General features: G+C 45.0%; 1 protein-coding gene across 1 annotated transcript in view; it reads left to right on the top strand.

Annotated features, from left to right (window-relative positions):
• The first annotated feature begins 4,951 nt into the window (after positions 1 to 4,951).
• The window catches only part of CNTN3 (contactin 3), a 120,294-nt gene continuing 99,740 nt past the window's right edge, over positions 4,952 to 25,505 (top strand). The window contains exons 1-3 of the mRNA XM_063164345.1: positions 4,952 to 4,984; positions 24,230 to 24,396; positions 24,449 to 24,590. Coding sequence (XP_063020415.1) covers positions 4,952 to 4,984; positions 24,230 to 24,396; positions 24,449 to 24,590 — 342 coding nt within the window. The remainder of the gene's footprint in view (positions 4,985 to 24,229; positions 24,397 to 24,448; positions 24,591 to 25,505) is intronic.

The raw sequence follows: 25,505 nt of genomic DNA, 5'->3' as shown, positions 1-25,505 counted from the left end.
GAGTGTGGGCTCTTGGTGCATTCAGTCATTGTTTGCTGTGGCTTTGGTTTTGTTTCTGTGGGTTCTGATCACCAAAAGCATTGAATGCTTCAGCCTCTGCTGTGGCTGCACAGTTTTAGACTGTGAGCTTCCATCCCTGGATGTGCCAGCACAGCCTGAGCAGCTCTCTCAGCATAGCCACTCTCTTGTCCCTGCTGCTCACACACCATGGCTGTGTGAGCCCATAAAACTCCCAAACCACACATAAACCCCCTCAGTTCCCTGGAACCCCAGCCAGGCCCAATCTGGGTAATTGCATTCTGACTATTTGAAATTCAGGTGTCAAGTTTCAGTTTGCTGTTGATTGGATTCTTCCTCTCTTCCTTCACTCCACCATCTGCAGGTTTTTGGGCAGGAGCTGCAGTCTGTTTTCCAGGTAGCTGTGTTCCAGCCCGTGGGGCAGGGCTGGATGAGGGATGGCCAGGCTGTTCCAGTGCCATGGGCAGTTCAAGTGGCTCCTTGACTGCCTCACCAGCAGCTGCTCCTCTTCCTCAGCCAGGGATGTCACCTCTGCCTTCACACGGTGACCCGAGCTCTGCCAATTCCACCCCAGGAAATGGCTGAGATTTATTTATTTATTTTTGTTCTTGGCATCGAATCCCTTGAAAAACACAGCCTGGAAGGAACCTGGTGCATTGAGCTGAACTTGGTCCCCTGCCACCTTGGCAGGCAGAGCTTATGAAATGCTGCTGCCCCGTGCCAGGCTGCAGTGATCCCAGCACTGCCAGGAAAAGCTGTTCACTGTTTCAGAGGTGCACACTGGCCCTGGAGGGATGAGCTGCTGATCACATTGCTTGCTGCTGGCCTGTCTCCACCCCTGCAATTTAATATTCCAGGAGAATTCTCCTAACAGGAATGTGAACTTTGCTGCAGAGCTGAAAGGTCCCAGACAGCCCTGAGGAAAGGTCCCCGAATGCAGCTGGGCAGGGGGAAAAAAAAAAGATATATTCTTCCCTTTCATCCTGAACTTTCCATGAGGCAGCAAAGCCAAAGCTGAAGCTTTCCACCAGCTCCAGATAATTCATGGCATGAAGGAGGAAAGTGAGATATAAGATCTATTTCTTGCTGAATATATTGCTGATGAGCAGTGGCTGAAAAGCTCCAATGCACAATTACAGGGACGGAGTCCTGGAGCCAACTTTAATTAAAGTTCTTTTGACATTACAGTAAATCCTTAGTAATGGTGTCTTATTATTCCAGTTTCCTTTGACTGGCATGCCTGCAATGCCCACTGGGAATGGGAAAAACCCTCTCTGGAAACCCTCCTGTCTACTCTGCTTTTCTGTAATTAGCCTGAGCCAACGATGCTCACAAGAATATCTCTGAGCCCCTCGATGGATGCTCAACTCTGCTTGGAGTCCTTTATAAACTGGAGATAATTACCCACAAAATAAATACATAAATAAATAAATCCCTTGGGTGCATCTGGGCACCTGAGAGCTGTGCCCATGGCTGTGCCCATGAGGATGAACGTGGGCACCCTCCTGGTGTGTCCGTGAGCTGCAGAGAGGAACAACCACTTATCCTTTGATTAAAGCCAGAGATTTCCAGTACAGTTAATAAGGGTGTAATCCCTCCTCTCTAAGTCTCACTTATACTTAAAATCTGCTGGAAATCTGTGTTGGTGGACATTGCCCAGCACCACCAGGGCTGTAGTGCAATTCCCTGGGGTTGAAGCTGCTTTTTGGGACTTTTTTCACCTGTTAACCAAGGAGAGAAACCCTCACTTACTCAGCTAAGAAATGCAAAAATGCAATCCAAAAAGAGGATCCCATATATAAATAATCACAGCCATGCCATTTCCAGTGTTCTCTTCTCTATGATATCTGTTACCTTGCAATAAATCTTGGTTCTTAAATATTAATGGTATAAACATTGAAGATGTGCAATACCTCCAAAAGCAAGAAACCCAATGATATTCAGATGTCACTCTCCCAGGCCACATATTTATTTCTCACTTTTACAGCATTTGTGAAAATAAGCAAGTAGATATATAAGAAAAAAACCAACCACATTTAACGATAAAAACAAAAATAAAATGTGGAGAATTCAAAAGCATGAAGAAAGGAAGGAATAGGAAGCAGCTCAAAGCTGCAAAAATGGCTCAAATATCTAAATTACACCAGATGTTTCTGGCCAGCCCTAACCTGATGAACATGAACAGCTGCACTGATAGGCAAGAACAAATGAACTTTGAGAAACTTCATTTTCATTGGCTTATTTTGGTGCCCAAATGATGAATCTGATAAGACAGATTCATCCCTTACTTAAAACTTTGCAATTTTTATTAAAGTGTGGCATCATCTTCACACAGAAACTCTTGTCTTCCCCTCTCTTTTTTTATGAAGCTGCTCGTCAAGTTATTTTGTCTTTCACCATGTGAATGGAGACAATGAAATATGTCACTGAGCTGACTGGAGCCCAACAGGTCCTAACAGAAGCTCTTTTGCTCTACAAAAAAACCTTAATTGCTGAGAAAACGTTCTTTTTACATACAAAAAAATTTAAAATCTTTATTTTATGAAGAGGAGGAGCAGAGGATCAGAAATCCCTTGATGTTGTCAGAGCTCAATCCCACTGAACAGACCCTACAGACTTCTCTAATTATTCACAAAACATTTGGAGCAGATGTCCACAAAATAAATTATCTGCTGCCTGCCAAAAACTACTTCTGGCAGGCAGCACACCAGGTAAATAAGATGAGAGGTTGGGAACATGAATAAAACATGAATGGAACAGCTTAGGGCGTTTTGTTCCTCGTAAATTCAGCAGCACCAGTTGAACCCACGGAGGTGCAGAAGGCAGGGGAGGGCCACCATATGAGAAGGGGTTGGAGGAAAAGCTCTTAACAAGCATTTTCTTGTGTCAGTGGCAGGATCCCTGTGCCAAGGCACAAAAAGCACTTCAGGGCAGCACTCTGCAGCATCTACCATGGGAGACAGAGAATTTGGGCTTCCAGCAGCAGCCTGAGCCCTGGGAGTCCTGTGGGCCACCACCTTGGATTCTTACATTTAGCAAAAGTTGCTAAACTGTGCTATTGGCAAGGACATCCTTATCTAATTTAGCCTTAGTTTGATAATGCAATGAAAAATATTTACTTTCTTGCCCTTCCTACTAGGAATGTGCCTGATGTTTCCTAATGAAGGCAGGATGCTCTACACCATTAAAATCAGGGGGAAATTACCTCTACAACAAGGCTGAACATTGCAATGAGTAAATCTGCAAATTAGAAATGCTATTCAGGAAGCCAAATTTAGGTTTTAAACCACTCAGCCTCATGTTGGCTCATCTAGTTCTGAGATCACTTTTTGAGGGTGGTATCATTTCAGGCTGGTTCATATAGATCCAGACCAAAGAAAATATCAATTATTTGAGAGGAAGGGGCTTCCCAAAGACTTTGCATTGAAAAGTTAAAGTTTGCTACTCTGTATTCTTTCATTGACTAATAAAAAATTTATAGTGCTTTAGGAACAGGTATTGTCCTTCATCCATATCAATTTTACTGCGCTGCACAAAATGTGCTGGTTTGTTGTTTCAGACAGAAAGACCCCATAAAGTGAGGCTGGTAAATCTAAACATCAAGAAAATATGAATTAATCATTTTGCCTTATGGAAAAGCTTGCCACATAAGGGAGGGAGAGGAAAAGATGGTAGGGCAGAGTAATTTGAAAATTGTGATTAAAAGAAATGTACGGGCAGGTAGGTAACCCCATAAATAATGGACCAGAGTTATTCACAGCGGGTTCATTAAAAGCAGTGATAAATTAGTGCCAAGCAGAATTTTGCTTCTTTGCAGTGGTTGTGACCTATTCAGTGGAACCATTGTAGTTACTAATTCATACAGGATTATACATAATTGGGATGCCCAATTATTACAGCTGAATTTCAGAAATGACAGTGTTCCTTTTCCTTCAGGGATCTGTAATTTATTCCATTACCTTGAACCTGCGTTACACAATCTACCAAAATAAAATTTGCAAATGTTCTGCTAAATCCTGCTATCTTTGGTTCATACTCTATGTGTGAGGGAAACATGTTGAGAGGATTAAAAATATGGGAAAGAATTACCATTTTAATACATTTGACTTGTCCACCAAGAGACAACAGAAGGTTTTCAGCCTCAGTAAATCCACTTTAATATATGTAAAGAGTTCATAAAAAGTTATTCTATCCCATTGTCGTCATGAAAGCTATAGCTGGTCTGTGCTAGAAAGGCCAGGATTAGTTTACCAAAGAAATCTGCAGGTTTATTTTGTTTTGCAGGGACAGCTTCCCTTACCACGTTTTATTCCACTCAAATACTTCCTAACCATATTAATTCAGGTGAAATCTTTTATATAAACTGCCAGCAGAAATATCAACCCTGTCAAAAGTGTGGCTGATGCCACGTTTCCCTGCACTTTGAAATCTCCAACGCAGAATTTGGCTCATGGCTCTGCTTTCCACGTGTCATCTCGAGAAGCTGCTGAGATATTAAGATAATAAATGTTTGACGCAAAGGATCTATTCACACAGAATCAATAAAGTGTTACCAGGAGAAATCTGAAGCTCTCAGAAGGAGGTTTCCTAGAAAAAAGGGTTTTCCAGGGAAGAACGGCTTGTACACGTTTGATTCTTTCTGATTGTCGCTGTCTCATTGCCTTTGTTCCTGTGGCACTCAAGCCTGACTGCTTCAAAGCAGGGATTCCCCTCAGGAAGATCTTCCAGCAGCAGGAAGGGGAGAAATGAATTGCTGGGATGTCCAGGGGCTGAATGAGAGAGAGAGGTGTGTGAGCAGCACCTCAGCAATGTAAAGTGATGGGAGGAGAGCTGGGGAGGGGTTGGGGTTTGGGGAACTTTGGGTGTGATGAAGAATTTTGGGGGGAGATGTGAGAGTTCTGGCATTTTACACCTTGCTTACAGGGCTGGGGCGATGATGATTGATGATGATGGTGATGATGATTTGGTCAGCTTGCTGGAACTCAGAGGACAAAGTGTTTTTTCTTACAGCTTTTGTGCCTGGACAATGCTCTTGGGAACACGGTGTGGTCCTTGGGGCGACCTCTGCAGCCTGGACCTCACTGAGTTTCTGTGTCCCTTCCCACCCAGGATATTCTGTGGTTTCTGCGGTTTGCTCTCAGTGGAGCAGTGCAGACATTAATTTGTGGGTGTTGAGACGATGTGAACTACAGAATGTGCATGAAAGTACATTTATACCTTTTTCCAGGGTTTGAGGGTGGATATCAATATCTGTAAGATGTGACAGCATTATCTTCTGTTGCTACAGTGAGCAGTTCATCACCAGCCTCTAAAAAAGGGGGATAAACTGGATTCTTTCCCAGTCACTCCTGCAGAGCTTTCCCTGTGGGGTCAGCAAGCCTTGGGGCACACATGTGACACAAGAAGTGGTGCTGCTGTCACCCTGCCTGCCTCCCCACAAAGCCAAAATCCCTGGATTATCAGCCCAGCCCAAGGACAGGGTCTGTGCTGCTGCACATTCCACGGCGGTGAACGGAGGGGCTGCTTCTCCGGCTGCCTCTGAATTCAGTTTACAAGGCAATGAATTGGAACAAAGCCAGAGACATCCCTGAATGTCAGAAACGGGATCTTTGAAGTGATTCTGGATGCACAGCCAGCCAGCCAAGTTCGGTCCCTCTTCAAAGTCATGATGCAAGTATTGTAATGCAGATTACATCGATTTGCCACCAGAGGCTGGCAGCTCGCAGGAGTCTTTTCAAGATTCTCCACAGCACCCATGGAATAAAGAGCTCTCTGCATGAAAAGGAAGCTGTATTTTCATGCAGATGACAGCTCGAAAAAATAGTATCAATGTTATCATATATGTAAGGCAAAATTCAATTTTGTGTAGTGGATTTTATGGCTGTGTCAGGGTTCAGCTTACAGCACAAAGAGAACTTACATCTGGCACTTGAGGACATGGTTTAATGGTGGTGCGGGGTTGATGGTTGGACTTGATGACCTTAAAGGTCTTTTCCAACCTGAATGACTCTCTGATTTCATGATTTAAACACATAAGAAATGCTGCTGGCTGGAACACCTGCTTAAGTACTTGTTGATTATTTTTGTTTTGTAATTAATGTATCACAGAGAGGCAGCAGAAACGCTGACTTGCAATATCCCCACAGCAAGTTTGCTGTGGATCTGAGCTCTCCCTGGGCAGGACTGGTGTGCAGGTGTTTGATGAATGGGAGTAGACAAGATTCTACAATAAATACCTGAAATACCAAAGCCATGACTACTGAAGCATAAAAGGAGTGCTGCACCAGGCCATAATTCAAAGCAGCATTCCATTTACAAATGGAATAAGAGTAATAGAAAAGATTAACTTTCATAGGGAATTACAGTTTGGGTGTGTGGAAGTGCCTGTTTTTATGAAGTGCAGTTTTTACAGGCTTTATGTTGCTGCATCAAAGTTACCAGAACGATTTGAGGCTGCAGCTCCTTTCAGTGATGTTCTGTCACTGTGTATCAGTGCTCCCAAGGACTGCTTCCCACTGGGACCAGGTTTTTGCAAAGATTTCTGTGTGTATTTAAAGTCTAACCATAATCCAAGCACTGGAAACTGCAGTGTGTGCTCATTTCTTTTTTTATTTGCATGTAAAGGCACATGCAAGCCTTTGGGATTACACCTGAACACTGCCTACAGCTGGATGTACAGATTGGCAGACTGGAGGAATGTTCTCCAAAATCTGCTTCTGTATGGAGGAGCTGGAAGTGTTTTAGATTCACCCAATGCCATAAAATAAGCCCTGGCCTCTCCAGCTCCTCATTATCTAAGACAAAGTGACGCAATGTGCAACCAGGGCAGGGACACCTCCACTGTCCCAGGTGGCTCAAAGTCCTGTCCAACCTGGCCTTGGGCACTGACCACCCTCACAGGGAGGAATTTCTTCCTAATATCCCATCTAAACCCTCCCACCTTCAGCTTAAGGCCATTACTACTCGTCCTATCACTTCATGCCCTTGTGCAATGTCTCTTTCCAGCCTGGACAAGAGTCCCTGGGCAATACCAATCCTGCAGTCCTCGTTGTTTGCTTCCTTCCTGATGAAACCTCCCAGCCTAATAACCCTATTTAAAACAATCAAACCAAACACACAAAAAGGAGCCTGAACCCAAAACACAGGCAGTATAAAAATCTCATTGCTCAGATGGCGTTCATCCAAAAATAAAATCAAAAATCAAATGTGATTATGCAGGGGAGAGGAACAAAGCTGAATCATTGCTTGGCTTCTTCCTTCCTTTTCCTTCTGCTCCACGTGTGAGTTCTACAGAGCTGTTTAAAACACCTGTCCTTTATAAGTTGCTGTCATATCTCTAATTTTAGATGTGATAGATCACATCTCACAGCTTTAATTTTCCTGCGTGAGCTCGAGGCCTATCAAAGCTGGAGCAAAGCTGGTGAGAAATCTCCTTCACAGATCCCCGTGCTGAGGGCCTGGTTGGCCATGCCGTGATTGCTGCCTGGATTTCAGCTGCCCTCAGTGCCATTATCCCCAGGACAGCTTTATTGCATCCCCAGCTCTGATCATGAGCTGTCAGCGGTGCCCAGGAGCAGGAGTGACATCCCCGAGCTGAGGAGGGAGCAGCTGTCACGGGGAGACACGGCTCAAATGCCACCAAGGCTTTAATGGAAGCCAGGCCGCGACACGCGGGGATGTCACGCACAGGACTGTCCTGGAGTGGCAGTGATACCTAGAAATTTCAGCTTTTGTATTTTTTCCAAATCCTGTACTGCTTTGGTGTACTCTGAACTCCTTATAAAGAATAGTTACTGTCTTCACATGTTGGTCAGACAACATGATCCCGCTGCGTGCTGAGCTCTTGCATGACTTAAAACCAAAACTGGAAGCCCTTAACATGATGGACCACCTCTAAAAATTCTAATTGAGCTGCACACTGTAGTAGATTGGGGGAAATGAGGTAAAACGTTATCACTAATCTTCGTGCTAACTGCATTAAATCTCAGGGTATATTTATAAAGGCAAGGGAGGATATTAGCAAAAAGATTTATCCAACAGTGAAGGGTTTTTTCCCCATTAACCAACTTCTAAGTTTCAAAGTTCTTGCAGTTTAATTGGAGATAGTGGAATTTAGGAGAAATAATTATAAAAATGACTACACAGGCAATATGCTGCTATTAAGCACAAAATACAACAACTGTTTGTTTGGGGCTAGTAATTGAACCAACACAATTGGAGAAAATTCGAATAAAATTAACTTTCATTGGAAAATGGGAAAACAATAATAAGGAAATTTTGAACAAACTGTCAAAGGCTTAATGTGACTGCCATTGAGAGGAGCATAAATAAATGGAGCAAGAACAGAGAGACAACTAAAACCAAGTGGCCTTATAGAAGGTTAGGGGTTGTTTTTCTCAAGGAAAAGAGAGAATTTAATGTCTGAAGTCAAAGTTAGACTCAATCAATACATTCAGGGCTCTTGAGAAATTTTGAAAATAGTTTCCTGCTTGTAGTGATTTAGGGCAGTCAGGCATATAAAAAGATTGAATCGGTTGTGAGAAATCAATGACCTCCCCCCAACATCCCCCCTCAAGATTCCCACTGAAATGAAAACTTGCCAATTACAATGGGAGTTTTGATAAGGCCAGCAGGAGAGGGATGTTCCAGACTTGAAGAAATAGCATTTGAAATGTAATATCTGTTATTTTTTGTGCCATTAGGGTGTGAGACAGAAGCCTGCTGAACATCTCAGCTCAAAACCCCAGCCTCTGTCTCCTGTGGCAGATTAGGGGTGGTGATGCAAAGCAAATAAGCAGAGTTTGCACCTGCATGGGATAATGATTCTCCATCTTCCAGGGATGTCTGCAGACACTTGCTTCCCCACACAGCAGGTACCTGAGATGCTCCTTCCTTGCAGCCTTTGGAACTCCCTGTCAGAGCTTCCTTTGGGTAAAATGTGACAAAAATCCCTCACTAGGTAAAATTACAGATACAGGATGATTTCCCTTCGCCATTTAACACCAGGATCACTGGTTTCTTATTCTTTCATCATGATGATCTGTTCAAGCACACAGGTACTGTGGGGCCCTGTCACCACCAGTTAATGGGGCAGATCCACTGCTGTGGGGAGCTGCTCTTGGCTCTACAATTCTTGGAGCTTTTAACTGCAGAACAGGGCTGGTCTCCTCCTGTGGGATGAACTTCCTGAAGGTGTGCATTGGTTGTGCTCCTGTGGGGACATTTTCCAGTTTATTTTCACCTGAGAGGAACCAACTGGTGCAATGTGAGCGTTGGCCACGATGGGAAGTGATGGAGGATTCAGTTTGGTGAGTGCAGAAGGGAGGTCCTGGCTTACAGAGCCGGGTGCAAACGTGGAATACAGATCACCATAACACTGCACTGCCCTTTTCCAACCCTCTCCCCCTCTTCCATACCTCCTCCTTTCCAATTTAGACATTTCCCTTGGGGCAGCATCCTTCCTTGACTTGCTGCTATGGCCACTTGCCAAAATATCTCTCCGAGGGCTCTGAAAAGCAACCAAGCTCTTGGGGATGAACTTCTCAAACCTCCACATAAGCACAGGTAGAGAGGATCCCAAAAAATCCTGATTGCCATGGCTTCCTGCAAGCACCCAGTGATTTCTCCTGAAGGCCAAGCCCATTCCCTCTTCTCATGCCTTCCAAGAGCAGTGTTTGAGGAAAAAGCCAAGCAGCTGTGCTTACAGGGTCTCACAGAGATCCCTAAAAGCTGATAATCAGGTTTGACAGTCATGTCATAATTGTTAACAATGGTACTGGAGACACACCAACAACCTCACACTCTGCTGCTGCTCCCCTGGCTGAGAGGAATTGCTCCACGAGTGCAAGCCTGCAAACCAAATTTGACATCAAGGGATGTTTCATTGAGAGGAAATGTAGAGCACTGGGGTGTGTTGCTGCCAGATTACACAGCAGCCTCACAGGGCAAAGCAGTGAAAGAGAAGAGGCTGCAGTGACACCACATTAATATTTGGTATTTCTGCGCTCTCTGCACTCACACTTATTATGTTGTTAAGGCCTTTAGGAACCCAGTGGAGATTCTGGCAGAGGTTTGGCAGAGGGTGTTGGGCATGCTCTGCTGGGACAGCCAGCAGTGATTGATTCATGTTGTCTGGTGATACCTCACCCCACTAAAGGCTCTGCTCTGCTCCTGATACACCATGGTAAGAAAAGTTTCCAAAAGTGTGATTTGGAGCTCCTTGTGCTCCTTGTGCACGGCCATCTGTCCTGGATAACACGCACCCAATAATGTACCTGCCAGAATAAATCACAACAAATGATACTTTTCCATGTGGGTGCCATGAATTTCAGAGCTCAAGGTTCTGGGATTGTTTCAGGCCGATGGAGGGGACCAGCTCCTTGTGAAATTTGTTGACCCTCAGACAGCTATAACTCTAAGCAACCTTCACTGTGAAAGGAATCAAAATACAAATCAACACCATAAAAAGTGACACATGAGAACGCTGTCCTTTCTGCCTGTGTTTGTAATTCCTTCTCAATGGCTCTATTAGAACTCATATCAGCAAAGCCATGCAGATCTCTGCACGAGCTGTTAATGATTATAGACTGTTGTTTACCTTATCAGGGAAGCTGTCAATAGGCCTAGTTAATGAATTTTTTTTTTCTTGTCATGGGCATTTTATTTAACAGTTTATTAACTCCAAATCCAATTCATTGGAGCTCTTGGCAGAATTCTAGAAGATATATTATACATATGCTCATGCTTTCTTCTCTATTTAGACAATTTCTGGTCCAAAATTATTACATCAATTTCCGAGCACCACAGAGACAACTCTGACCACTCCAATTATCTGTGTGCTCCACAATACAGCAGCTGTAACTTCGAGCCATCAGAAAGAAGTTTATTAATTTAGCTCCAACCGAGTGCCAACCATTTCACTGCAGTGCAACAGAAAGCGATCTACCCACAGAAGAAACCTTGCCCTGTTCATCTCTTGGCTTGTCTAAAAGAACTTCACAAAATTTGCAAGGATGAACAGTGGCTCCAGTGCAGAATCTGCATGGAAGCTTCCCTAAATCCCTGCAACAAAGGAATATTTCAGGTAGAAGCTTCTGCTGCTCAGAAGTCAGGTTTGCTGGGGATGCAGCAGCACTGAGGCTCCTTTTTCCCCTCATTTCCAAGGACTGGAGTTTGTTTACACTTATTGGTGTGTGCTGTTTCCCCTTGAGTCAGCTTTTGCAGGTAACTCTGAATATAAACCTCCAAATTCACTCCTAACCATATTCTTCCCAAGAATGCACAAACTTAATATCCTGAGCATTGCATACACCTGACCTTCAGGCAAAATTGGGTTGAATTTCAACTGACCACTGTGCCCTGGGGCTGTACAGTCATCTGGGATGTCCAACAGGCTGGCAGGAAGGAGCAGGCTGCAGCAAAAGGAGATGCTCAGAACAGAGAAAGCTGGACTGTAATGGCCAGTGTGTCATGGAGGAGTCATCTGCAGAGCACTCACTCTGCATCCTCCACATGACAGGAGAATTCCCAGGGATTTCCTCAGCCAGCTTAGATTGGTCTGGGATGCAAAGGGATTGCTTTGCCTGCTCTCTGTGTTTGGAATAGATTCTGTACTTCCCAAGTACTGAAGCAAAACAAAATTCCCTGAGCTCATGGCAAGTCCAGGTGCTGCAGCAAACCCAGCCACTGAAGCTGAGCACGTTTTGCAGGTGAGGTTCTGTTGTCTGTTTGAAAATGTCATGGGCATTATGGTACAATTCCAGCCATCTCCTGTCATCTTGAAGTGCTGTTGGTCAAACACCTGTAACCCCAAACTCAGAGCCTGTCTCTGAATTACAGAAAACAGCTGCCAAAACTGGCAGCTTAAATACCATCCCTCCATCAGCTGGGCACCAGGCAAGGGGAAATGCCAAGGAAATGCTCCTGCAGGAACAGCACAGCCAGGGCAGAGCTCTGAGGATCTGTGGGGCTCCTGAACACATCCCAGTCAGGGTGCAGAGCCCAGTACAGGGAACTGGGACTGACTGGGAGCAGGTTTGGTTTCCTTGACTGCTTTGAGAAGTCATGCACAAACCCCTGACTGTCAGTGGAACACGGGACCAAAATCTCTGATTAGATTTCCTGCTGAGTAGGGGGAGGAGGAAAAAACAAGGCAATTCCTGTGCAGTGCTCCCAAAAGAGCCAGAAGTGACCCTGCAGAGCTGGGCTGCTGCCCAGGGACAAGGCCACACTCCATTTCACAGGAATATCAAACGTGTTTGGCAGTCAGGTCCTTTTCTGAGCTGAGAGCGAACTGTTGCACTTCATGGATGGTTACTGGTGCAGATGTCTGGGGTTATGAAAGAGCAAAGATAGATTCCTGGTCTTTAGGCAGAGCAAAATGGAGAATGGAGGAAAACAGAGCTTCTCTCAAGTGTAATAAGGAACAAATGTGAAGCAACTATTTGAAAATTGCTTCAAAGCCACTTAAGTCAATGAGAGGTTTGATTTCCCACTCATTCCAGTAAGCTTTTAATCAGGCCAATAAAGGGGAGACAGAAACAGACTGGTGGAAATTAGAGAGGTGTAATCAAAACACGTGTATCCATTTGGAAACGGGACATAAAACGGACTTTTCCCTTTACACCATGTTTAATGCTCATGCTTCTGAAGATATTTATTTAGAAAACCAATCAGATTCTCGTTGGCAGTGAACATAATAATCTAATAAGTTTTGCAGACTTATATGGAATGGTAGCTATAAAAGACACCACCTATAAATTAAGGTTCAAAAGGTGAGACAGAAAAAGAATATTAAATAACAGCACCTTTCCCTAAGTTGAGTTAACTGTTCCAGCAAAATTTATTGCCAATCTGGCTACAACATCTGCAGAACTAAAGGAATTGTTAGAGAAAAATGAAACTTGTCTTCCTGCCAAAGTTTGGAGAGGCTTAAACAGAAATTAATATCCATAAGAAATCCTGGAACATTTTTGAAAAATTATCTGCCTGGCAAATCCTGCTGCTTTTCAGAAAAATAAAAGCATTTTAAAAGGCATCTTTCACAGTGCAGCACAAACTTGCTCCACAGAAATGATGGTGCTTTGATACAACTGCTTTCAAATGCCGTCCCTGTGGTAAGGTAAATTTATGCTAATCACTCTTATTTCTGTCAAAACAAATCTGATGCATTCTGTACAGAAACAGACACCAGGCTCCTGTACCTCCCAGAACGTGGCACATGCTGGTGCTGAATTCAAGGGATGTGGATGATAATGCAGAGGCCCGTCTGTATGAGCAGGTTCAAGGTGACACTTGAGGACAGTGCTCTCCTCTGGGTCATAAATACTCTCTGGTTTGTGTTCTGGCTGCCAGAGCAGCTGAGATGGGCTGCAGAGGCCTAAAAACTCATAACACTCACCCATTTTTGCCTATAAAATATCCAGCTCTTATAAACATGCTAATGTCCCTTCCCTTCAAATTCTGGAATCCTCCAGTTCCTTTTAATTACTGGATTGTGAGAGATTAATGGCAGCAAGAATTCAGTCACTTGATGAGATGCTGCTTCTCTTTTTATCACTGAAATCTGATGCCTACAGCCTCTACTATTTGTGATAGGAAATAGGAAAAGAAGATGGAAACCATGGGAAAGAAGATAATCTATTCTGTTACATTTTTAAATCTGAATTCTCTCTCCTCTCAGAGAACTGGGCTCTCTGGGCTGCTCCTCATTAGCAGGAGGCACATGTTGGATTACCAAGCAACACTGCACTTGCTGAGGGAGATGCCCAAATTCCTGCCTCGGGGTGCAATGCCAGCACTGCCTGCACTGTTGGAAAACCTGGGTTTAAAATGGCAAGGCCCAGTGAAGAACATCAGTTGCAAACTGAGATCCCAGTATTGGGCAAGGGTAGGAGCTTAAATGCTGAATTCATGACCTAAAAAACAAATTTTGATTAAGCAGTAGTTGATGGAGGACCAGAAACCTGGATTAAATCAATTCATGGATGGCAAAAGACAGAGCATTTGGATATCATGGACTTCTCCAACACACAGAGCACTCTTCACTCCTGCTCAATCAGACTGGGAGAAATTCTTGCACAGCATTTAAGGATCATCAGGACTGTGAACAATGATTTCTCTTTGTAATGCTTTGGTTGTTATGACACCTTCTGGCTGTGGATTTCAGCTAATTACAGTAATTACTTTATCCACAGCATCTTTAGCTCTGGTAAAGGCACCACCATCCCATTATCCATAAGCACTTCTGCACAGGGCAAGTTCAAGCCACCCTGTGCCCACAAGGACCAACATCTTTGAATTTCTTCCCAAAAGTGCATCAGGGAGAAATCCAAGGTGCTTCTTGATTCTGGGATTTCAAACTTGCAGGGTCCTCACGTGTAAATAAGTCCCTCATGCCTATTTGATTGCTGCCTTGGGAGGCAATATCCCTGCCTTTAATGTCTGTGCACATTGTGCAGTTGCTGTGGGAACTGTAACTTTGAGCTCTCACAATTTAAAAAACAAAATAGAAAGAATGTATTTATAGCCTTTATTTATTTGGCTTATGAATCAACATGTTAATATTGATGCAATGGAAGAAGAAAGGAAAACAAACTTCTAAACAGAAAGTGCAACATCAAACACTGATCTGTTTGTTTTTCTCTTCTGCAAAGTTCCCAGAACAGCAAAATCGCAGCAGCAGAAAGGGAAAGAATTATAAAGCAAGGGCCAGAAAAGGAGAAAGCAAGCTGCAGAGAGGTGAACAGCTGAATTTAGTCCTTAGAGATCAAGTTTTGCCAGTCGCAGGTGACACTGTGCCCGAAGATGCGGTGACACATCCCAGGATTTGCCATCCCCACGTGTCCCCCCAGGAGCCTCGAGGCTCAACCTGCTCAGGTAATCACAGCTCTGCTTTCCACAGCCATCACTGATGGCTGGGCGGGCACAGAACGTGGGATCTGTGCCTGCTTGTAGGTTTGGGCTTCTCTGAGCTGCCTTGAGGGGTTTGTCCCAGCAGCAGTCACCCAGCACTGCCTCACTGACCATGGGAGTGGGACTGGGGCTGGTTCAGCTGCAGCTTCACCTCAGGGTGAGCTCAAATCACAGATGTGATATGAAGGAAATAGAAAAGTCCCTTTTCAGGTGGCCCTGTGGGGTGGTTCTGTTCTTCCTGAGTCTGGATGCTCCTGTGGTGAAGTCAGGGGAGTAAAGCACTGTGGTTAATTTATTACACCAGGGAATTTCAGGGAAGGATCCTGCTCGATCCCTCTCTCCCTCCCAGGGCCAGCCCACTTTAGCACTTCCCTCTCAGATGTCCTTTACTTGCATTCCCACCATGGGAGTTATGGCCACAGAAAATGCCTGATTTCAACAAAATGTGGAAGGAAGGGAAAATCTTACCACTCTCACTTCACAGAGGGCTGGGATTGTGCCAGAGATGACGAGCTGGGCAGAGGAATGGGGCAGCAGCTCTGGTGTGTGGATAGAGTGGAATGAATATCCATGAGATCCTGATTGAACCACATGTAACCAAGGGCCATCAAGCCCTGGGAACTCTGGCTAATTGCTGTGACCAATTAATAAGTTGGAGGTCACTTATAGTGAAGCCCAAAGTGCCCCATGCAGCTCTTTGCAGGAGCAAGGAATGAACTTGTCTGTAACACTGCCTGAAGGTGGAGAGTTTGGCTACCAGGCTCAGGGATGGAGATGATCACGGCAATAGAATTGGCTTTCTTCTCCGAGATACTCCTGCGATACATAAAAATATTTTGCTTTCCACTGATTCACCAAAGACAATCAGACTTAGAATATTAAGGGATTTTGGGTTTTGTCCAGGAAAAGGTTCTGCCACAAAGCTAAATATGTTTGAGACACACAGCAGTTCAAAGCAACAGTGATACCTGAGACACCAATATTTACTCCTGCTGTGACACAGTTCAGCACAGAGAAGTTGGCAGAAAGAACTGTGCTGTAAGCACAAGTGCATCCCCTGCTTTCCTGCGTGATTACAGCTCATTTGGGCAGTGTCATTTTCTCTGGCATTGAAGCCCTTAATAGCAGCCTGAGATTTCTGAAGGCTGACCCTGTGCTGTTTGTACCCACCTCATCCCCAGATACAGGTCCTTATGAATAAAGCCACTTAGAGGGGACATTATAACTTAATTCTGTGATTAATGATTTGGATTCTGCTGTAAACAAACTCCACTGCAGAGGGACAATGCTGGAGCCAAGGAAAGGGGCAAGAGTACACTGGCCCCTTCATCTGCTGACTATTAAGTTTTCTGGGATGTAATTATTTTTTTCCTTCTCTGATCCGTGTGGTCTGGAATCCATTTAATCTGCAGTGTGTAACTACATTTTACAGAAGGTGAAAAATGAGGGATCTGATGTGTTCCTACAGGCTGGATAAAAGTGTGGAGCTGGCTCCCAGTGTGGGGCTGCTCCCCACAGCTCCCTTAGATATGAACATTATTGCCACTGTGCTGAATGGCTTCCATATTATGGCATAAATCTGTCAATTAGGATTGCAATTAGCATCCCTGACTAATCCTGCCCATGCTGGGAAGTTGCAGCATGCGAGTTCCTCACCAAAGGGGATGGTTTTGTTCCTTCATTATTCCATTTCAATGCCAGCTGACAACTGCAGCAGTGGTGGATAGGACAGAAAATCAAGTTTTCTTTTAAATGGGAGATGAAGGGTTGATTAGAAGCGTTTCAGCAGAGGGTGAGGTTTGATTGTTCTCTATCACATGAAAAATTCTATATTCAAATTCACAATATGCATCAAATCCTACAGATTTCCTTTAAAAGGAATGCTCCAGATTTTCTTTAAAATGAATGCTCCAAAGCTGCTCTGAACTTCATGAAGGACTTTGTCACACAGCTTTGTTCCCATGGTCTCTGATAGCACAGCTCTTAAAGTTCTCATAAAAATGAAGTTATTTTAACTGTGTAAACACCACCTCCCCACCATCATATTCTTCTACAGCAAAGCCTTTTTATAATCTCTCAGCAGTATAAACAGATTTTTTATTTTAAAAATAATATCTGTAAGCATTTAATGAGCTAAGATTTAATGATGAAAATAATCCAGTCTTCAAATGTGACTAAAATATAATTTAAAAAACCCCAAGGAACGACAAAAAGTCGATTTGAGCACTGTGTTTTGGTACAGCATGTGGAAACAAGGGATTTCTTTCTCTTTTTTCATGACTTTCTTTATGCCAGTAGAGGGCACAACTGCTTAAATCACATTTATTTCACACACAGTGGGACATAATAGAGGCAATTTAAAAATTCATAGGAAAAAGAGCCATCTATTTCCAATAATGAAAATTTTGTGGCATTTTCCTGTATTATCCAGGAACTGCTAATAGCAAAAAGAATATTATTTAAATTATTTTGCATTCCACAACTGCAAGTGTTTGAGTGTTTCTGTCGAGTTCACTATCAGAAAGCAAATTTTTGGGCAATGGGATTAAGGGAACGAAAGATAATGAGATGGAATTGCAAGAATAGAACAAAACCAGTATTAATTTAAACCCAAAGCCCATTAATTTGCTGCTTTTAAATAACAGGAGTTGGAATGTTTGTGACTTTTTAATCAACTTTTATATAAAAACTTGGTAAACTTTCTGTACAAATCACCTCTGCAATGGGAAACAACATCTTGGGGTAATTTTTCATTGTATTATTCCACCTGACATCCATGTAAAGGGAATTAGAGAGGCTTGGGATAAACCATGGGCTTGAAAATGACAAAACAGCAGTTCTACTTTTCATGCATAGCTTAGGATCCTTTCATCCCAGAGTTTATTTCTGGAAAGGCTTTGAAAAATCCTCAAGTCAATAGATTAATAGCTTACCTGGAATTGTAAAGGAAAAATTAATTAACAGCAAGAGCATCCAGTGGGACAAAGTTTAATAAAACACAGAAAAAACCAATAACTTGTTTTCTTCCACTTTCTGGCCAACACCTCTAAATTTTTGGAGCCAGCTCTGAGCAGGGTTTCAGTGAGTAGAAAACCTGATATTGGATTGATTCTAATGCTGAAATTAGAGATGTTATCTTCCAGCCAGCCAGCACTTTGCTGTCAAGGAAAGTTTGACAGAATTATTGAAGAATGTGGAAAATTGCCAGCCACGGATGGAATTGCTGCTTGGGGAGGGGCACAAGAATCATCAACAGCAAGAACTGGGAAAATAATATATTATCAACTTGAATTCTCTTAGAATCTCCCTTTTATTTTAATATTCTCTAAGTATTTTAAAGTCTGCTTGTGTTCACAAGTGCCCTCAGTCTGAGCTGCAGGAACACTCTGCCTGGAGGTCACTGACATGCTGTTTTCCTTGCTTTTCCTGCTCAAAGACATTTGCACAGGGTCATTTGTATTCATTACTGATGCAGAGTTTTCCCATCAGGGTATTTATAGATCTCAAAATTATTAACATTTGATTTAGGGAAGTATTCTTAACCTGGACAGGCATTAAGGCGTGTGTTTTCATGGAGACAAATGCAAATAGTGGTTGAAATACTTCACCAAATCCAAGCTCCTGGGGCCCTTTTTTTGCCTTTTTTATCTCTCAGGTAGGCTGGTTTTCATTTTGTTCCTTTCCAGGTCACTGTTATTTATGCTCCTTGTTTTATCTGGCTGCATCTGATCCTGCTGGCAAAGGATGAAATGCATTTACCTTCTCTTTCCCTCAGACATGTTTGGGATGCCTGAGCTAACTCATGAATGAAACTGCATAATGCTGAAGCCTGAACCTACTTCATTATATTAACATTTGAAGTGTCAGATGATTTTAAAGTTCTACAGAATTATTCCCTGGCTGCATGGAAGGTGCTGTGTAAGAAATGGCTGAAGGGATGAAGGCAGTTCCTCGTGTTTGGCTGCCACGAATTGCCCAGCTAGGAGGAAAAGCTTTGGAAAAAACTAAAATCCTACATCACATTTGCAAGCAAATATTGTCCCATTACAGAAATCACTTTAAAAATATGAGTTAAGCTCTTTGGAGTAGAAGGAAAAATCCCTGTGAGGTTGAGAAGAGGAGGAGGAGGAGCTGCTGTTTCCTCCTCTCCTCACAGTGCCAGGGATCACATTTCAGAGCACTTTTCAGGAGTATTTCTTTGCTGGGCAAAAATTTCCTACCACATTTCACTGGCAATGCCTTCCTGTGCTTTTGTTTCTGTCTTCATTCTCTAAAAGCAAATTCAGAGTCATTTTTTGGATTCATTTATCCTCTGTGGGTTCCCTTCCTTTGAGCCAAGGAGAGGAGTCATTTCTCCTCCAGAGAGAGCCTCCTGCCCTGTGAGAGCTCCTCAGCACTCTAAACAAAATATCTCATTTCTTTAACAAACTAAGCTGAGCTTTTGGTGGAATTAAACCCTCTCATTAATACAATGTTCCATATTTAGCAAACTTGAATAGTACATCAGGCAATTTGTTGGAACAAAGGATGGCAGGGGCGGTGGGAATACGATTTTGTGTTTAATTGGATTTGATTAGGAAAGTTACACAGCCCATCACTCAGCTTCCAGGACAGCCATAAAATGTCTTTGCCTTCCACTGAATTGCTGGCCAGGCCTCCAGGCATCAGGCTGGTTCCTGCTGAACACTTCAGCTCAAGGTTGCCAGTTAATGGGTAATGATAAGAACTGATCCCTTGCATTTTAATGGCAGTGACAAAATCAGGCAGAAGTACTGCAAAAATAACTTGAAATACAGGGGAGTGATGGTATTTTAATGCCTGGTAGCTGCAGATGTTCAAATTACTGTAATGCTATTAAAATCAGTAGCTATTAATACACAAATATTTCAACGACACACAAAAGCAGAGTCAAAAAAACCAAGCCTGAAATAATGACAAAACTAAAATTGCCCGTTTATTGGAATTAGCCTTCAATCACTTCTTTCTAATGGACAAGAGGCTGCACATCTGACAGCACCACTCTCATTGCTCTCCCTCCCAGAGTTCACAGATTGCTTTTATGCCTCCATCTACCTATATGTGAAATCATTTCCTCATTTTAATTTTCTTTCTCTGCGATTTCAAGATATTGTATATCAGTTTGCACTTGCTGGGCACTTAACCTTCCTATTATCATTTTCTTTCTGTGAGATGCTCTCCAGCACAATTGCACATAATCCACTTTCTTTGATGGCTTTCGGAATAGTCACCGTGGCCTGCTGCAGGTCCTGCCTGCATTAAGGACATTTGCATCCACAGAACACCACTGGGGTGATTACAGAGGTGTAAACCCTGAAATGCAGATTCTGTCAGGGCAAAGTGAGGCTTCCAGGGCTGCTCTTTAATCCAGCCACAGAATTAATTTCCTTCCTACAGCCAGAGCCACTCATTAAGCCTCCCCTTCCGGCCCTTCCCTCCTGCTGCTCCCAACACCAGTTGCACTCTCCATTTATTAGCATGAGCAGCAGCTCATGGAGGCACTGAAATGGGAATTTTAAGATGCTCGGTGATTTAATCAATTGGGTTCAATGCCAAAAGAAGCGTTACCATTGAATTCAGTGAAATTGGACCAGAGCTGTGCTGGCTGCTTCTAAGAACAGAGTTATTTTAAGATAACTCCTCCCAGGCCTGTGGAGAGCAGCATTGTCCAAAATCCAGCTGGCCATGGGCACAAGGAGCATGGCTGATGTTGGTGACCATGGATCAGGCAAGGGAGTGAATTCAGCTTCTCCTGTGGCACCACCACACCAAGGAATCTCCCCTGGGCTTGTGATACAAATATTCCAAAAAAACCCAAAAAAACAGTTGTTGCAGCTGACCTCAATCTTGAAAGAAATGCACAATCCCTTAACTGTGCCTGCACATCAAGGCCTCAGATTAGTTGGTATCAGTGTCAGCTTAAGGAGGGAAGTGTCACTTAAAAATTAGGAAGATTAAATTGACATTAAGCAGTTCTCTTTAAATAAGAATCCATAAGTATTACTGGAAAGATTTGATTTTCTACTCATTTAACTGCTTCTAAAGGATCCTATATTTTGTCCACATATTTTTGCCATTGACATATAATGCCTGAAAGTGTGATTGGAAGAGGTGGGCTGCTCTAACCTTTATGCCTAGAAGGACTGAAAACTAAATTTTCAACAGGTTTTAAATTTATTTTTAATATTCTACTTTCTAGGCTGCTTTAGTTAATTGAAACTGATGATGATTGTCAGTGGTAAGGCCAGATTAATGGTCTTTCATTGAGCCCCTTGGCAAAATCCCACTTTGGCAATGTCCTAGAGATGTTTTACAAACCGAGTTCTGCTTAAAATAGTGAGTTCCTTGGTATTTCTGCCAGTGGTAAGAGAAACTCTTCAAAAGCTAAAGCAGTTGGAGAAAAACACTTTTTTATTTTTTTTCTTCTGGAGGAATTTATGGTGTATCTGAGTCTGCTTGTTACTGATGGCTAAATTTCCATCTCAGATTTGAAAACCAAGGTTTGCCAAAGCAGGACACGAAAGTTATGTGGGGAATCCATGTGGTGAAAAGATGAACATGGAAAAATTGCTGGGAAAAGGACACAGCAACTAAAGCAGAGAACAGTCAGAGGGTGTAGTGAACAGGAGCAAGAGCTCGGTTGATATTTTAGGTCCAGGATGGACAGGGTTAAACCAGGCCTTCAAAACAAATGATTAATTGGGAAGTTTAAACATAATCTTCATGTACCTGCTTACACCTGTGCAGGGCTTTTTTCCCACTTTGATTTTAGGAAGCCTTAATTAGACAACAGGAGTAGATGCATTGCTGTTCTTCACATGTAATTTCAGAGAGCTGTCGACAGCGATGTCTGAATGACAAGTGGAAATGAAAAAAAATCATTAGCTGGAAGGAGCATGAGACTAGTAATTCAGTTGTTATTATTGAAGGTGAATATTGCAGAGGGTTCAGAAGCCCCAGATGGCAGAAGGGCAGCACAGGCTCAGGGGCTGGGTGAAAACATTCCAGGTAACCTGAAAGAATCCACTGTCTGCAAATTGCTTCCCTTCAGTAAGTATATGGTGATACTGCACCTTTGCTGTGTTTTCTGAAATGAATACAGGAAAAGTACTTTCAAACCCACTATTTCTGCATGCCTGGGTTGCAGGAAAATAAGTGAGGGGAAGAGTGGGTTTTGTCCTTTTTAACTTGTCATCCTAAAGATTAGAGTCATCTTTTCAACCTCACGGTCTCATAAAGTGCCTCTCTGACAAACTTAAAATAAAAGTATCGTTTATGTGGCCAAACTTGATAGCTATGATAGGAATTTGAAGTCTTTGACTTAACTGAAATTGAAAAAATATATTAGTTGGCCAAAGGAGTCCAAAATGGGGCTGGGCTGGAGGTGACAAAGGACACCAGGCAAGGCAAACTGCAGGATGCATTTTCAAAACGTGAACAGCCTCTGTGGTTGGTCAAGCATAAAAATACAGGCTATCCTTCTCACGCTGGCCTTCACAGCTAAAGCTGCTATTTCCATGTGAGGAGCTGTGCCACAGGTCCCTGACCTTGTCAGCTCTCATAAGACTGGGGTGCTGTGAGTACGTGAGCAGCACAGCTCTGAGGGAGCCAAATCTCATTTTGGGTTGGCTCCTGCCCTGTGCTCAGCCACTGCCCCACAGAGCAGCTCACAGCCACCACGCTCTGCCTGAGTGGGGAACTAAGATTGAGCCCAGTCCTAGCTGAGGATTAGTGCAATAGTAACTGTAAATTAGGATTATCTTCCAGGCAAAAGCCCAAAGGGGAGTTTCAGAGATGTGTGGAGGGATCAGACTGTGCTACAGCAGCCCAAACAATCAGGAGCACCCTCCTGCTCCATCCCAGGGCTGAGCTGGACCTCGCTGCTCCAAACTTCTGTGCTCAGCTCAGGGTAGCTCATTAAATCCCTGTAATTCTATCATCTCTAAGAGTCTTATTTAATCACACTCTGTCAATTAAAAATGCATCTTGTTTTCCTGAGATAATTTATTTTTTGACATCCCTTCCTCAGACCAGTGCCACATTTCATTACAGAAGTGGCTACACTTCTGTGCTGGACATTTCTTAATTATAAAGCTGCACATGCATGGAGAAGTAAGGACATCTCTTCAGGTCAGGGCTCCTGCACCAAGTCTGGGTCAACAGATGCTGTGTCAAGTCTCTACTTTCCCCAGAGGAGATGTCATTGTTTCTCAGCCAGCACATTTCAATAATTCATGACACAACTGGACAGGAAGGGAAACAGAGGTGGCAGTGACTTAAATTTTATTTGCTGAAGAAGCAAATTGTTTTTCTTACATCCTTCCTCCTTATGCCATGAGAGAAGAGCATCACCACCCTGTCCAGAATTCTTCTGGGCACAAAATGACAGCCACTGAATCCTTTCTCCCTTCTGGGAGATCCCAGCACTGGGAGGAGCTGGAGCTGCTGCAGAGCCCAGAGGAGGCTCCAGGATGGTGCCAGGGATGGAGCAGCTCTGCTGGGAGGAAAGGCTGGCACAGCTGGCATTGTTCACCTGCACAGGAGAAGCTTTGGCTGAGCTCAGGGTGGCCTTGCAGGGCCTGAAAGAAAGGTGGAGAGTATTTACAAGGGCCTGGAGTGACAGGGTACAAGGATTGGCTTCACACTGACAGAGAGTGGGTTTAGATGGGATATTGGGCAGGAATTGTTCCCTGGCAGGGAGGGCAGGCCCTGGCACAGGTGCCCAGAGCAGCTGTGGCTGCCCCTGGATCCCTGGCAGTGCCCAAGGCCAGGCTGGACATTGGGGCTGGAGTAGCCTGGGACAGTGGGAGGTGTCCCTGCCATGGCAGGGGTGGCACTGGAGGGCCTTTAATGTCCCTTTCCACCCAAAACATTCTGTGGCACTATGAATGACTCTCTTACATCAACACTGCACTGTGGCTCTGAAGACGAAGTCATCTCTGGTAAAATTTGACTTCAACTGAGGCACAGGGTGCTAATGCACAATTTATTATAACACACACTTCACTGTGCTTTGGGATGATGAAAGATAATACAGGTTTCAGGAAATTTTAATACTACCTGCTAAGGAAATTCAAAAAAGGAACTTAAAGGAATTCTGCTCAGCCTTAATTACACCACACATCTCTAATGCTGCGATCAGCCAGAGCCAGATCCAATAAAACCTCCATCCGGCTCCTGCACAGCGACCTACGTGAACCTGACTCTTTCCCTGGGCTTCCAGCCCAGAAACGAGATGCAGTTTTCACTGAAGCCATAACGCCTCAACTTTCCCCGGCAGCGCATCCTCCCTGAGCGGGTGGGTCCAGCGGGGCTCCCGGGGGAACCGCGGCCGCCGCCAGCGGAGCATCCCCGGTGCCGGCGGGCCCGGCTGTGTTCGGAGGGCCTGGGCCGGGCTGGGCCGGGCTATGCTGGGCTGTGCCGCGCCGGGCTGTGCCGCGCTGGGCTGTACGGCCCCGGGGCGGTGAGTTGAGGAGCCGTGAGGGGCGGTGGGCGGGAGATCGCGCCGGGCCCGCCCCGCCGCCGGGAGCGCGGCCAGCGCCGCTCCAGAAGAGGCGCCGGGAGCCGCGGGAGCCGCAGGATTACGGCGCTGGCTCCGCGGGGAAGGACAGCGCTGCGGGGCCGGAGCGGCTCGGCTGCAGGTGGGCAACTTCGGGGAACAAAGTTGGGCAGCGGTGAGGGGAGCGCAGAGCCCCCCGCATCCCTCGGGGGGGATGGAGCGGGGCAGCGGCACCGGGGACACGGCCACGAACACCGCTCCGGGCGCGTCCCCGCCGGGCTCAGGGATGCAGCGGCACCGGGCACACGGACACCGCTCCGGGCTCGGGGGCTGCAGCGCCAGGCACGGGCGCTTGTACGTGCCGCTGCCCGCTGGGGTGATCCTGGCTGGTGGCATTGCGAGGCTCCTCACCCGCCTGCAGGGAGCCGCTGTCCCCCCCAGTCCGTCTGTTCCCGGGCCAGGGTTCCGCCGGGCGCCCGCGGCTCCCCCGGGGCTGGGGATGCGCTCCGGGTCCGGCGGCGCTGGAGCGTGCGGCTGCCGGCGGTCTGAGCGTTTGCACGGGGTTCGGACTTTTTTCCCCTGTAAAATTGTTCTGAGTCTGGAGTTGCTCAAGTTCTAAATCTGAGAGGCTCTGGCTTTGCTTTTAATTAAGTGTCTCGAATGCGAGAAGGCGCGCACGGGAGCTTGCCCCCAGCTCTGGTGGCGGTGCTGGTCTGAAACAGCCCCCGCACCGCGCCAGTGAACGCTTGTTGAAAAGCGCTTCCCTTTCCCTCTCGAATGAGAATTTCGCTCTTTCTACACGTCCCCCGCGGCCGTTCGGGTTTGACCGAGTCGTGGCCACGGCGCAACTTTGCTGTCAGCCGGGCAGAGCAGAGCGAGCCGGCCCCACAGCCGCTGCCTCCGCTCCCCGCGGCAGCCCCTGCAGCGCTCCCGGCTCTGCTGCTCCTTCTCTGACCGCTCATCTGCCTTCCCCTGCAACTTCATGGCTCATGCCTGGCTGGGTGCGAGCTGCTGGTGTCCCCAGCACCGTGGGGTGTCACCTTGTTGGCAGTCCAGC

This window comes from Melospiza melodia, chromosome 10, assembly GCF_035770615.1.
Source record: "Melospiza melodia melodia isolate bMelMel2 chromosome 10, bMelMel2.pri, whole genome shotgun sequence".
NCBI lineage: Eukaryota > Metazoa > Chordata > Aves > Passeriformes > Passerellidae > Melospiza > Melospiza melodia.
Note: the sequence above shows the minus strand (reverse complement) of the source record. Positions and strands in the feature narration are given on the sequence as shown.